Source organism: Dama dama, chromosome 30, assembly GCF_033118175.1.
Source record: "Dama dama isolate Ldn47 chromosome 30, ASM3311817v1, whole genome shotgun sequence".
Taxonomy (NCBI): domain Eukaryota; kingdom Metazoa; phylum Chordata; class Mammalia; order Artiodactyla; family Cervidae; genus Dama; species Dama dama.
Genome location: NC_083710.1, coordinates 33,929,095 through 33,942,381, shown reverse-complemented (window position 1 = coordinate 33,942,381; position 13,287 = coordinate 33,929,095). Strand labels below are relative to the sequence as shown.

The 13,287-nt window shown below is 39.2% G+C and overlaps 1 protein-coding gene across 11 annotated transcripts in view; it reads right to left on the bottom strand.

Annotated features, from left to right (window-relative positions):
* KATNAL1 (katanin catalytic subunit A1 like 1) overlaps positions 1-13,287 on the bottom strand; it is a 92,582-nt gene that overhangs the window by 23,527 nt on the left and 55,768 nt on the right. For 8 of the 11 annotated variants that reach the window (XM_061133625.1, XM_061133623.1, XM_061133627.1 and 5 more), the window contains one exon: positions 1,608-1,776. In XM_061133625.1, coding sequence (XP_060989608.1) covers positions 1,608-1,776 — 169 coding nt within the window. Of the gene's footprint in view, positions 1-1,607; positions 1,777-7,289; positions 7,620-8,226; positions 8,295-13,287 lie in introns of those variants that run through there. The other 3 variants (XM_061133629.1, XM_061133630.1, XM_061133628.1) reach the window with 2 other exon arrangements.

The window sequence follows — 13,287 nt, the reverse complement described above, 5'->3', positions numbered from 1 at the left end:
AAATTGTGGAAAATTCTTAAAGAGACGGGCATATGAGACCACATTATCTGCCTCATGAGAAATCTGTATGCAGGTCAAGAAGCAACAGTTAGAACTGGACATAGAACAACGGACTGGTTCCAAATTGGGAAAGGAATTTGTCAAGGCTATATATTGTCATCCTACTTATTTAACTTATATGCAGAGTACATCATGCAAAATGCCAGGCTGGATGAAGCACAAGCTGGAATCAAAATTGCTGGGAGAAATGTCAATAACCCCAGATATGCAGTTGACACCACCCTTATAGCAGAAAGCAAAGAGGAATTAAAGAGCCTCTGGATAAAAGTGAAAGAGGGGAGTGCAAAGCTGGCTTAAAACTCAATATTTAAAAAACTAAGATCATGGCATTTGGTCCCATCACTTCATAGCAAATAGATGGGGAAACAATGGAAACAGTGACGGACTTTATTTTCTTGGGCTCCAAAATCACTGCAGATGGTAACTGCAGCCATGAAATTAAAAGACGTTTGCTCCTTGAAAGAAAAGCTATGACAAACCTAGGCAGCATATTAAAAAGCAGAGACATTACTTTACCAACAAAGGTCGGTCTAGTCAAAGCTACAGTTTTTCCAATAGTCATGTATGGATGTAATAGCTGGATCATAAAGAAAGCTGAGCGCCACAGAATTGATGTTTTTGAACTGTGGTGTTAGAGAAGACTCTTGAAAGTCCCTTAGACTGCAAGGATATCAAACCAGTCAATCCTAGAGGAAATCAGTCCTGAATATTCATTGGAAGGACTGATGCTGAAGCTGAAGCTCCAATATTTTGACCACCTGATGTGAAGAACTGACTCACTGGAAAAGACCCTGATGCTAAGAAAGACTGAAGGCAGGAGGTGAACGGGATGACAGAGGATGAGATGGTTGGATGGCATCACCAACTTGATGGACATGAGTTTGAGCAAGCTCCAGGAGTTGGTGATGGACAGGGAAGCCTGGCGTGCTGCAGTCCATGAGGTCACAGAGTTGGACACGACTGAGCAACTGAACTGAACTGAAGCACAGCACAGAATCTCTACCCAGAATTATGTTTATTCACCAATCAATTTCCCAGATAAACGTATATACTAAAGGAAATTTTCTCATGAAAGAAAAAAAAATCTTGTTCTACTCAAAAATTTCCAGATAAATCTAAATTTTAAAAATCTGTATCAGTAATAAACTGTATCCACTGTCTTATTCTGTGAAGACTATATATACATCTATTTCCTCATAAATCTTTCCCCTAGTTATGTTTAATTTATTGTTCATTTTACTTCAGAATACTAGCTAAAATATTTTTTTAAGTTTTAAAACTTTATTTTGAATATTTCTACAAAAGCTCCATTTTACTTATGATTTGTACACACAAATTTGTGTGTGTGTTTATTTAATACATCTCTGAGTTTACTGGCACTGCAAAATGGCCTTCAAAATGCAAAGACCGCGTAAGTTTTTAATTCAGAGTTCTTTTTTAAATCTCTTCCATGTCAAAACCAGAGTCCTCTGAAAAGCCTACAAAAATTACAATATGCACCAAGGTCATGGGCTTAAAGTGAATGAGTCAGGAAGAGGGAGGCTTGCCTTGTCATCTCTCCCTCTGGCTCTGCAGTCCTTGTCCCGGCTGGTGGAGGGCTTCTCGCTCTTAGATATGGGATGTGCTCGGCCTACGGGTCCCCGGGCACCGCCTCCTGGCATCTCTTTCCTCAGAGGTCTTACTTCTCGATTGGGACGCCTTATCTGAGGTGGAGCTCTAACCAAAAAAAAAATAAATAAAATTAAAATTAATCAAAGGCAAAAATACTTCAATACTACCTCAGTTAATAAAACTATTAAATCAATTAGCCCACAAAGTCAATTTTTCCCCTTTTGCCAATTCATGGTCACAACTATTAGGTCAGTTTTTGAAAGTACTTTTCTGTAAAAAATCCTGGTTGATACAAATATCAAATACATATAAATGATACATATAACAGCAATTACTTTGTCAAAGTAACAATTAATCACCAATAGAGGGCAATACAGACTACTCCCATGTAATAATACTGTAATAGAATATCAGTTCCTTATTCATTACTGTCCTAAACCAAATAAGTAACTTTAAAAAAAAAGTATTAAAAGCTGAAAAGACAAGAACAGAAAATATGTCTATCTGCATAGCTTACTAGTTTATCCTTTACAACCAAAATTATTTTCTCTGCTTCTGTATTGGAAAAACCAGCATTTTATTCATCAAATTACAAATAGCAAGGCTTAATGAAACCTTAATTTAGGTGTATCTAAAATTCATGCTTTGACGGTGTCAAAAATCAAGAATCATTCAAATCATACAGGCCCCCAAACGTGAATCAAGAATTCTGACAACTACATGTGTCAAAAGACGCTAATTCTATTTATGGTGGTGACCACCTCACAATACATACAGATACTGAATCGTGACGCTGTGCACTTGAAACCAACGTAGTATGTCAATTACACGGCAATTTTAAAAAAGAATTCTGATAAACATATAAATATAACTATGTTGACAAAGTGGCACATTCTGTCTCATGTAATGTGAAATGAGTCTTCTTCAAACAGTAAAGTCAGAGGGCTCCTCAGCACAGTACTTACTTGCCCCTCTCTGGGTGCTGGCTGAGACACTGTCACTTTGTGTCTGATTTCCTGAGCTGTCTCTGCCTCTGTTTTCTACCTTTACTCTCTCTACAGTTCCACCTGTATTTGTAGCCCCTCACATCCCATATGTATATCCCTTTCTCCACCCACATGCCAAATCAATCATTATCTCTTTTCCAGCTTCTTGTTTTTAATTCATCTAACTCATCATGGAAGTTTCTCTCTCTGCTATCAGGGAAGGCTCACATGTGTACAACTCAATAAACCCAGGAAAATGGATGACAAGCCAGGAAGGCTGCAAACGCAAGGTGAAAAATGGGTAACATACCGTGGCATCTTCAGACCACTGGAATCAGACCACCGCGTGAAACTGTTATGGATGAGAAAGCCTGGTGGAAAATGTGTGTCTACCTACTAGGGTCCCACACACTGACATCGGAGTCCTTGGAATTCAGTCCAATTAAACAATTATGTACTGAACACCCAGACACCCGTTAGGAGGCAGATAGTTCTCGGAGGAGACAAAGATGAAAGAACAATCTTGTGGGGGAAAAAATCCACAGGAAAGGAATTCAAAAATCATATAGAGTGAAATGGTTATATGACATTTTCAAATTTAAAGGCATTACTATGTTTTTGGTTCTAGAGCATTATTAGCCTTTTAAGTATTCTGACTGCCAGTAAGATTAAAAAAAATGTGATGAGACTGGCAAAGAATAAAAAAAAAAGAAAAATGTTACACTGCTCTGTTCCTAGTATTTCATTGCAACCATTGTTTTTTGACTGAACTCCCTTTTTGATGAAGAGGTATCAAGTAGGCGAGCAGAACCTTATTATTCTACATATATATAAATAAAACAGTAAATATATATATAATGGTAAATAAATATATATATACATGTAACAGTAAATGCATATCTGCATATATATAAATGTCTCTCCTGAATCAGATTCGTGGCCAAAGACAATCAAATGCAACCAACAACCTCCTTACGCAGAACACACTTGAAGTGTGTTTGCCTTCTGCCAGCAGCTGTGCCTGCTATTTAAGTAGTCCGTCATTGTTTGTGGTCCTGCTCTTCCGAGGCACAGCCAGCCTGAGGCTTTCGCTGGCAAACAGCAAGCCCGTCCTTAACAGCTGCGCAACAGGCTGCCGCACGGCTGCTGGGCTGGCCCGGCTGGGCCTCCGTGAGGAGGGGAGAACTGCAGTGAATCCTCAAACAGCTCTTCTGCCTCCTCAGCTTGTGCCTTCCCACCTCGGCTGGCTACTTAGCAGTCTTGGAGGAGTCCTGCTGTAGTGCATTTTGCACACACATCCAGGTCAGTACAGCTGTGCTGCGAGAGGAATTATTTCAAAGCTCGTACACAGGCGGCACTCCAAGAGTGCTGCTGTCGACCTTGTCCTGCCGCTCAATATTTTGACAAGCTCATCCCTGGCCTGTGTGAAACTGCTCAAAGAAGCCAGACACGCCACTGGTGGCCAGTCCAGAGTGGCACAGAGAGCCTGCCTGTGCTCCGCAGGTCTTCGGTTCCAACTCACTGCAGTTTGAAACTACACTTGAAACAGACTCTGTCAGCTTCCCGAAGGACACCCCTGATTCTGTCTGTACTTACTCCTCCATCAGCGCATCACTGCACAGTGTCACGCTTCAATTAAGGACTCAGTGACAGCTTCCAGGCTGTAAACAGTAAGGCTCAAGGCTAGTTTTACTGGTCTCTTTTTTAAAAAAGACTTTATTACTAGGGCTGCACTGCATAATCAGAGCTTCCCTGGTGACTCAATGGTAATGAATCCACTTGCCAATGCAGAAGATTCAGGAGACAAGGGTTTGATCCCTGGGTTGGGAAGATCCCCTGGAGAAGGAAATGGCAACCCACTCCAGTATTCTTGCCTGGAGAATTCAAAGGACAGAGCAACCTGGTAGGCTACAGTCCGTGGGGTCACAGTCAGACAGACACGACTGAGAGACTCAACCCCCACCTGCCACAGTGTCATCAACCTCTGCCCCAACAGTCAAACCCAGGCTGACACCCTCCTAGCTTACAGCATTTCAAATCAGAGAAGCACTGGCAATCTGCAGAGAAACAAGCAGCATGTCTACACGGAGCTCAGCTCTCCCATGGGAGGATATCTCCTTGTAGGAATGGGAAGAAGGGTGCCTTATTCTATCATGTGCAAACAACCCTGATTTCCTTCAAAAGTCAATTCCTCCTTTCTAAGCAAAATTAATCATCAATGTTGTATGTAAACATACAGGAGTGGTGGCACTGCTGATCGGTAAACACCATGAAATAACCCAAAGGTCCAGAATCAGAACAGATGCATGAATCATTATACACATAATGGAATACTATATACACGTGAACATAAATCATAGCCATGTGCAATAACAATAGATCAATCTCAGGACCATAATGCTGGGTGAAAAAGTAAGCTAAAAGAACAGACAGTAGGATTCCAAGAAAAGCAAGATACTGTTTGGAGATAAAAACAAATACCTGAACCTTTGATGAATGCAAGACACTACACTACATAATATAAAAGGCTTTTGTATATTGGGTTAAGTTTTCCCTCATTATCTAACGAGCAAATCAATCCCATTCAGAACCCAAGGAGAACCGCAAGCCAGGCTGATATGAGTAGTTCTGTGTCCTCAAGGCTGTTTTTTGTGAGGAAAATCTCTTCAGAGCTCTGCTTTGATTTTTTTAAATATTCACCTTACTAAAGTTAAAAATGTAAAAAATTCAGTAAGTCCTTAAAGTTTGTGGATTTGTTTACAAATCTTTTTCTATGCATAAAAGGAGCAGATTTTAGAAGTCACTTTTAAGAGGCTTCTGAATAATCTTGAAGCCATTTAAAACCTGGCTAATTAAGTGTCACTAAAAATTTTAACCTACAATTATAAATGTAACATATTTCACAATCTTCTTAGTTCTTCAATTATGTTTCTTAACAAAGCACAGCTTATATATACATACTTTCATAACCTTAGTAACTTAAACTTACAAATGAAGCCTCAAATTCTCCTAAACGTTCCGCCAAAGTACTTAACACAAATTTTTATGTAAAAATCACAGATTTAAATTATTCCACAATACATCTGATTGGAATTGCATGCTTATCACTCTCAATAGCCATATTTTCTTAAATTACAGGTACATAAAAATAATAAACATGTACATATCTCCTAACAAAAAAAATACTACTATAACAATTTTGATTCTTTTAAGACATTTTTGTTCTCCGTTCTAATGACACTGGAATTGAAAGATGCTTACCCAACACAGAAGATAATTATCACTCGAGTTAACCAAGATGACATTTAGCCAGAAACTTAAAATGTATGAGATCTGGGGCTGCAGACACATTTCTCACACCAAATATTATACAATCCCATTTAACTATCATCGGGGCTGCCCTCTTAGCATTTTGATGTCACCCACAACTAGGAATTTCAGCAAGGACAGTGACTAAATTCTTGTCAGAGACTCTGATGGGACGCACTAGGCCTCATTCAAAGAGCTACTAAGCCAGTCATTCTATCACTTCTAAGAGAGTGTGGGAAAGGGGATGATAACATCACTGATTATTTAGTCTAATGGTAGGATGCCACCACTCCCAGGCAGGGTGATAATTTATTAATTTTACTTTGCTCTTCTTTGGGTCTAAAGATTGGCCCTTGCCTTTTCTATTTAACTCTAAAGAACTTTGAACTTAAAAAACTTAAAATACCTTTCTTCTGCCTAACTCTAAAGACCCTAAAACTAGATGACAATAGCACTGTTTCAGGATATAGAAACAGTGTATAGAGACAGGCCACAGAAATCTACACAACTTTTACAGATTATATTAAAATACTATCAAGTGGAATTTTAAATGTCTCACAGTTCTTTGTCCATAGTCAAGTTCTGAAATTATTCTACTGATTTGCAAAACATGGGAATACAAAAAAATATGAATAATCACTGCACTCAAGAAGCTTATAGTTTAGCTAAAAATATATACATATTTTATGTATTGTATTGGACATCCCTTTTCTATCCACATATAAATCCTACAACTAAAGTCTTGCTGAAGAAGAGTTCCTAATTAAACTATAAACAAGAGTCCTCAAAAACAATAAAGTGGAGGGTAAGGCCCTCAAGAACTTAAGTATATAGATATAGTTTATTGCTAATGAATTGAATTTTCTTTTAGTTGTTTTTTCCTGTAACATTAAAAAAAAAAGATAGGTATTCTGAATAAAATGTGACAAATATCCTCTTTATACATAGGTGATCTTACCAGAAGGTAAAGAGAAATACAAAACAGCCAAAAGATAAATAAAATATAGCTGATGGCATTGTGGTTCTTGAAGGTTCCAGGTCTCTGCCACCTCAGGGCTTGAGACTTTAACGAGCACACAGTGAGGCCTGAGACAGGCCTGAGGCCTGCACTGCTGAAGATGACCAGAGACTAGCACGTGAAGCCAGGACTCTCAAAGGGCACATTTAAAGATGCACACGGAGGAAATAAGTACTTCTGTCCAGCCCAGCTTATACTCTCTCTGTGTGCAGTAAGCACAAGTCTCCCCTAGAAATAGTAACCAGGGGCCTGCGCACATGAGATTTGGGATTTAGTTTCACACTCACTTAAGCCAAGAAATTTACCTAAAAGTGGTCCAGGCAGGTGACATCCCTAAGGCAGCTGGCTGGGGCCAACACAGACCCTCCAAGAAGCGACATTCCTCTAAACAAGCCACTCGTCAGAAGGGCTCAGATCTCGAAGGGACACTCTCAACTTGACCACAAACAAGAGCCATCAGAAATAACAAAAAAGATAAGGCACCAAATAACTTCTAACAACAGAACTATTAGTTATGAACTATAAAATGGCTAAAAGCATAAAAAAGAAAAAGAAGCATCAGTCTTAAGTAGTGTTAAATAAAAATAAATCCACAGTTAGATAATCTGTAGTGAGACTACTTAACACCAAGACAAAAAATAAAATCATAAAAACAATGAGAGAGAAAACAGAAGGTATCTATCAGTACAAACACCAGTGTGAGTGCTCATGCAAGCCAGCAGGCAAAAATCCCGCCATCACTAACATCTCATCTGCAAAGCAGGGTGAACAGGCTGGGGCTGAAGTGAACAAATCAAGAGCACAGGCCAGCACCAGGGAACGGCGAGAGGACTGAAGAGAAGCAGAAAAGGCCAGATCCCGGGGGCGGGGGCGGGGGCGGGGGCCAAGAAGGAAAAGCGAAGACAGCAGCGTTGGAGAAGCCAACAGAAGAGGAGCACTCCAGAGAAGAGAGGTGGTGAACACAATCAACTGCTAACAAATTTAAACACCATAACTCTTGAGAACTTGGCATTCCATTTTACATTAGGAAGCTGTCTTTTAAGAATTCAGTCCCAATGCTGCAATGAACAGCATTAGGGAACAAGAAGCAGTGAAAGGCAACAGAGGGAGTGTATACATCACAGCAGTTGCCAAAGGAACAAAGAGGGAAGAAGACAGAGGAAATTAGAGTGCAGCAGGGCGAAGACTTCTTTCAGGAAAGAAGAAACAAAATGAACACGTTATGATTTCAGTCTGACTTACCACTATCTTGTTCCCACTCCTTAGTTTATCTCTAATGAATTAAAATTTCTATCTTTCAGTTGTCTTTTCTGTAACATAAGAAAAAGATAGAAATACCATGTTTTTAGGCACTTATTATAATAAACACCTCGAATACCAAAATAAAAATTTCAAATGAGTGACTACTGAGTCCTACAGAGTAAGACAAATGCTCCCTAGAAAACTTACATAAAAGAAATAAAGTAGCCAATTGGATGGAAGTCTCACTCTTGGGACCCTTCAGCTGAGAATTTAGACTCTGGAAAACACCTGCACCCCTGCCCTTACTCTCAGACAATCTTGCTGCTTCTCTTCGTAACTGACTGTCTTCCCTACAGCTACTCTGACCAGCTGTCCTGCACCCTCTCCACCCGCACACAGGATCCCGTCTCCTCTTGCCTATGCGGGGACACTGCTCCAGCATGGTCCCCTTTCTCCCCTGCACCATCACTCTGCCCCTTCCTGTTGCAGCACTCGAATCAGCACACAAACATCTCTAAACAACAAATTCTGATTCCACGTCTTCCCCAACTACTACTCAATTTCTGTGCTCAACAACACTTGTTGAAAGAACTCCAAGTACTCATTGATTCCAATTCCTCTCTTCCCATTCTCTGAACCCACCGGCCATTCCACCAAAATCACTCATCAGGGTCACCAATGAGCTCCACACCGCTAAATCCAATCCAATTCTCAACACTTATCTTATGTAACCTATATGCAGCATTTGATAAAGTTGCTTAGAATCTTCAAATTTCAATTTCTTCTAAAAAAATATAGTGATGATATTAATAGTACCTATTTTAGAGGGTGGCTGTTGAAGATTAAGAAATAAACCATGTAGAGAGTTTATCAGCACAGTATCTTGTTCACAGTTAAAAACTCAATAAATGTTAGTTATTGTAGTTAATCAGCACTGCTAGCTACATTCTAGCACAGTCTGTATACTCCATACTCCAGAAACAGAATTCTGGAAGAGACTAAGACTCCAGAATGTTTAGAAGTGAGTATAATCTCAACCTGCCCATCATATTAGGCAATAACCTATTCCACCATATGAAGAATGACCCTAAAATTTCTTTCTTAAAATGCCTTACTTGCTGATGATTCCCAAGTAACTAACTACTAGTCCCAATCACTCTTAAACTGGCTCTCACTTTCAATTCCTATTCAACAGTTTCGTCTAGATGTTTAATTATCTAATTTTTGTCATCCTCTAAAGCTCATTAATCACCATATCCAGGCAATCCTAGCTCACTAACGGCTCTTACACCACTTTACAAGACTGCAAGCTCAGAAAGGCTGCACCCCGCCATATCCCTACGGCGGGACTGGCCCCCAACAGAGCACCTGGCGTATGACAGGTGCCAGCATCTTAGGTGAAGCTTTCCACAATGTCCGGATTATTTCTCATTTAGCTCCACTTCAGGGATTTGAACCTGGCCTACACTGCAGGCAGATTCTTTGCAATCTGAGCCACCAGGGAAGTCCCTAACACAGATGTTGGATAGATCAACAGTAGTGTTTTTTTCTTCCTAAGATTTCAAAACGATTTTACAAAACAATCTCATCATGATATACATTTTAAAGAGGTGAAAACTGAGGCCGGTAGAAGTGAAATTAACTTGGAGGACCACTCCATTAGCAGTGGCACTGATACAGAAACTTGCTCTCCCATCTCCCAACCTCGGGAAAGTTTCCCAGAGCCTTGGTGAGACACCGTAAGGATGAGAAGGCAGGGTACTCTGTATCAGTACCCAACCTTGGCCGTGACTGAGTTTTTTCCAGTGCAAACTGGGATTTTAACATGCAAGCAGTTACTTTATCTATTAGGGTATCCACAGAAAACATAAAGCAATGACTTTAATACCGAGTCAACAAGAATTTCCTCTTGGCTGAAATTCTACAGAACAGCACAAAGTTGTAAATATCAGTCTTCCCACCTATCTGTACGCAGAAACACATTATGCCATTTCCCTTGGTTCCAGGTGAAACCGCATTAGAGGGCCTGTTAGAGTTATCTTTTTAAACCTGAATGGAAGAAACCAAGATGATGCTTTTCAGGCTGGGGTATCCTATTGCTACCACCATCTCTCCCAAAAGATGTCACTTTACAAGACCTAACACAATTATTTTTGAAGTTGAATAAAAAATACTTCGTTGAATATAATCTATGTCACATACTGCTCCTATACAGAAAATCTTAATGTCATGGCCTTAGGTCTCACTGGGAAAGATCATTTCTAAATGGCCTCATTAAAGAAAGTATGCTTGAAAAACTTACATGGCAAATATTATAAAACAATGTAATTAACACAAGATAGCTTTTAACTTGGGACACTAAGAATAATCTGGAAGCTCCATCTCTTTTGAATTTAATTCTAATATTGCCAGTACTCCCCATTATAATCCTACTTTTGTAGCTCAGTTTCCCCCAAATTTAAAGGCAATAAATCTAATTCATTTTTTAAAAGGCTGCTTTGATTTATCCAAGCAGCTACTAGTGATCTAAAATAGGATCATGATTAAACTCAGAGGACACACAACATATGAGGTATAACCTGTAACGACAAGGCAAACTACTACCAGAGACCACCAGTGGTAACAGAAGAAGCTCTGTGTGAAAAGGACAGACCCACAAGCAGGGCTACCAAATTAGTGGCTAACAGCAAACATCAGATGCATCCTGGAAACACTTTATACAGAACAAGGTAAATTATATTTTCCGACTGACCCACACTGCAATTTCAGTGTGGTATTACCAGAGAGAAATTTTTTTAATTACATTATTTATTTCACTAAACATTTTCAGTTTCTTTAAGCATCTTTAAGTACTTCATTAAGCATTATTTATTTTCCTTTTCTCCTACCCCCTCTAGTAAGAATTTAATCAAGTGCTTAACAGAATTATATATTATGTATTAGGATATACAGACACTTGTCAAAATATACCCACAAATATCACCAAGTATGTGTAGGAAAGTAACATGGCAGAGTGGATATAAACAAGACTCCTAAAGTTGAAGAGATCTGGGTTCAAATCCTGGCTCTGCCACCTTCTTGTTCAGATGACTTTGGGAAAATAAACTCTATAAGGTTCAATTTCCTTAGCTCTAGATGGAGTTCATAACAGTAAATGAGCAATAGTAATATGGGTACACAGTACAAGTAGCTATTTCATAGGATCACTGGAGGTTTAAATAAGAGAATGCTTGCAAAGCACAAAGTGACCGATAACTAGTTATTTCATTCTTTTCCTGAAAATGATCACCCACTTCATGAGGCTTCAACATCTAAAAAAACCACATCCTGTCTGCCAGAGTTATTCAAAATGTTTCAGAAAACTAAGGATTTATGTAGAATGTACAAGAAGGACATAAAATTCCTTGAGGGATTTTATGAATGAGGCAGTATCATTTTTTAAATTCTGTTAGCTCTTACTATTTACATGAAAGAACACTGTAGCACTTTATTTCAGAGTTGATGATTCATTTTAATTATTACATGCCAGTTACTGTCTTAAACATTAAAATTTCTTAATTAATTTCATGAGGTAAATATCCCATTTTACAGAGAGTGAAGCTAAATGTTTAGAAGTTAAATAACTTGTACAAGGTCACAAACCAAGGCGGTGTCAGAAGTAGAATTCAAACTCAGATCTCATGGACTCAAGTGTCTTCCCACCACACCAAGAATATCTAAGGGCTATATTCAGTTTCACTAGCTCTAGGTGGATATTCTACTACATTTGTTTTATATGATCTGTAGAAGAAATGAAATTGTAAAAGGAAAAAAATTATACAAATTCAATCTCCCATAACTTTTAACCCTAATTCTATCAGCACATGCACACATTCTGTGCTACAATGAAGTTTACTTCATTCTACCTTACATAGATATCACTATGCTGATATTACTTGGTAAAGGATCTGTGGATTTGCTGATATAAAGATTTTAAAGTTTAAAACTCCTAATTCTATATTACTCATGGTAATAGCATCCCTTCACTAGTAGAAGCTTGCAAGTCTTAGATTTGCTTTTATTAAGGATTTCTGATCCACAGAGAAAATATGTATATACACAATGGCTACACACCCACCATTATGGCAGAAAGTGAAGGGGAACTAAAAAACCTCTTGATGAAAGTGAAGGAGGAGAGTGAAAAAGTTGGCTTAAAGCTCAACATTCAGGAAACTAAGATCATGGCATCTGGTCCCATCACTTCATGGGAAATAGATGGGGAAACAGTGGAAACAGTGTCGGACTTTACTTTTTTGGGCTCCAAAATCACTGCAGATGGTGATTGCAGCCATGAAATTAAAAGACAGTTACTTCTTAGAAGGAAAGTTATGACCAACCTGGATAGCATATTTAAAAGGAGAGACATTACTTTGCCAACAAAGGTCCATCTAGTCAACGCTATGGTTTTTCCAGTGGTCATGTATGGATGTGAGAGTTGGACTGTGAGGGAAGCTGAGCGCCAAAAAATTGATGCTTTTGAACTGTGGTGTTGGAGAAGACTCTTGAGAGTCCCTTGGACTGCAAGGAGATCCAACCAGTCCATCCTAAAGGGGATCAGTCCTGGGTGTTCATTGGCAGGACTGATGCTGAAGCTGAAACTCCAATACTTTGGCCATGTCATGCAAAGAGTTGACTCATTGGAAAAGACCCTGATGCTGGGAGGGATTGAGGGCAGGAGGAGAAGGGGACAACAGAGGATGAGATGGTTGGATGGCATCACTGACTCAATGGACATGGGTTTGGGTAGACTCTGGGAGTTGATGATGGACAGGGAGGCCTGGCATGCTGCAAATTCATGGGGTCGCAAAGAGTCGGACACGACTGAGTGACTGAACTGAACTGAACTGAACACACAAGGGGAACTTTTTAAAATTTAGTATGGAGGAAGGAGGTTTGGAGAAACATATTCTGGTCCATTGATCTTTCACTTTCATTAAGAATAAGGCTTAAAAGACAAGTATAAAAATAAATCAAATCTGTGCTACAAGCCAGTTAAGGGAGGTCAAAGAAAAAGAAATAACT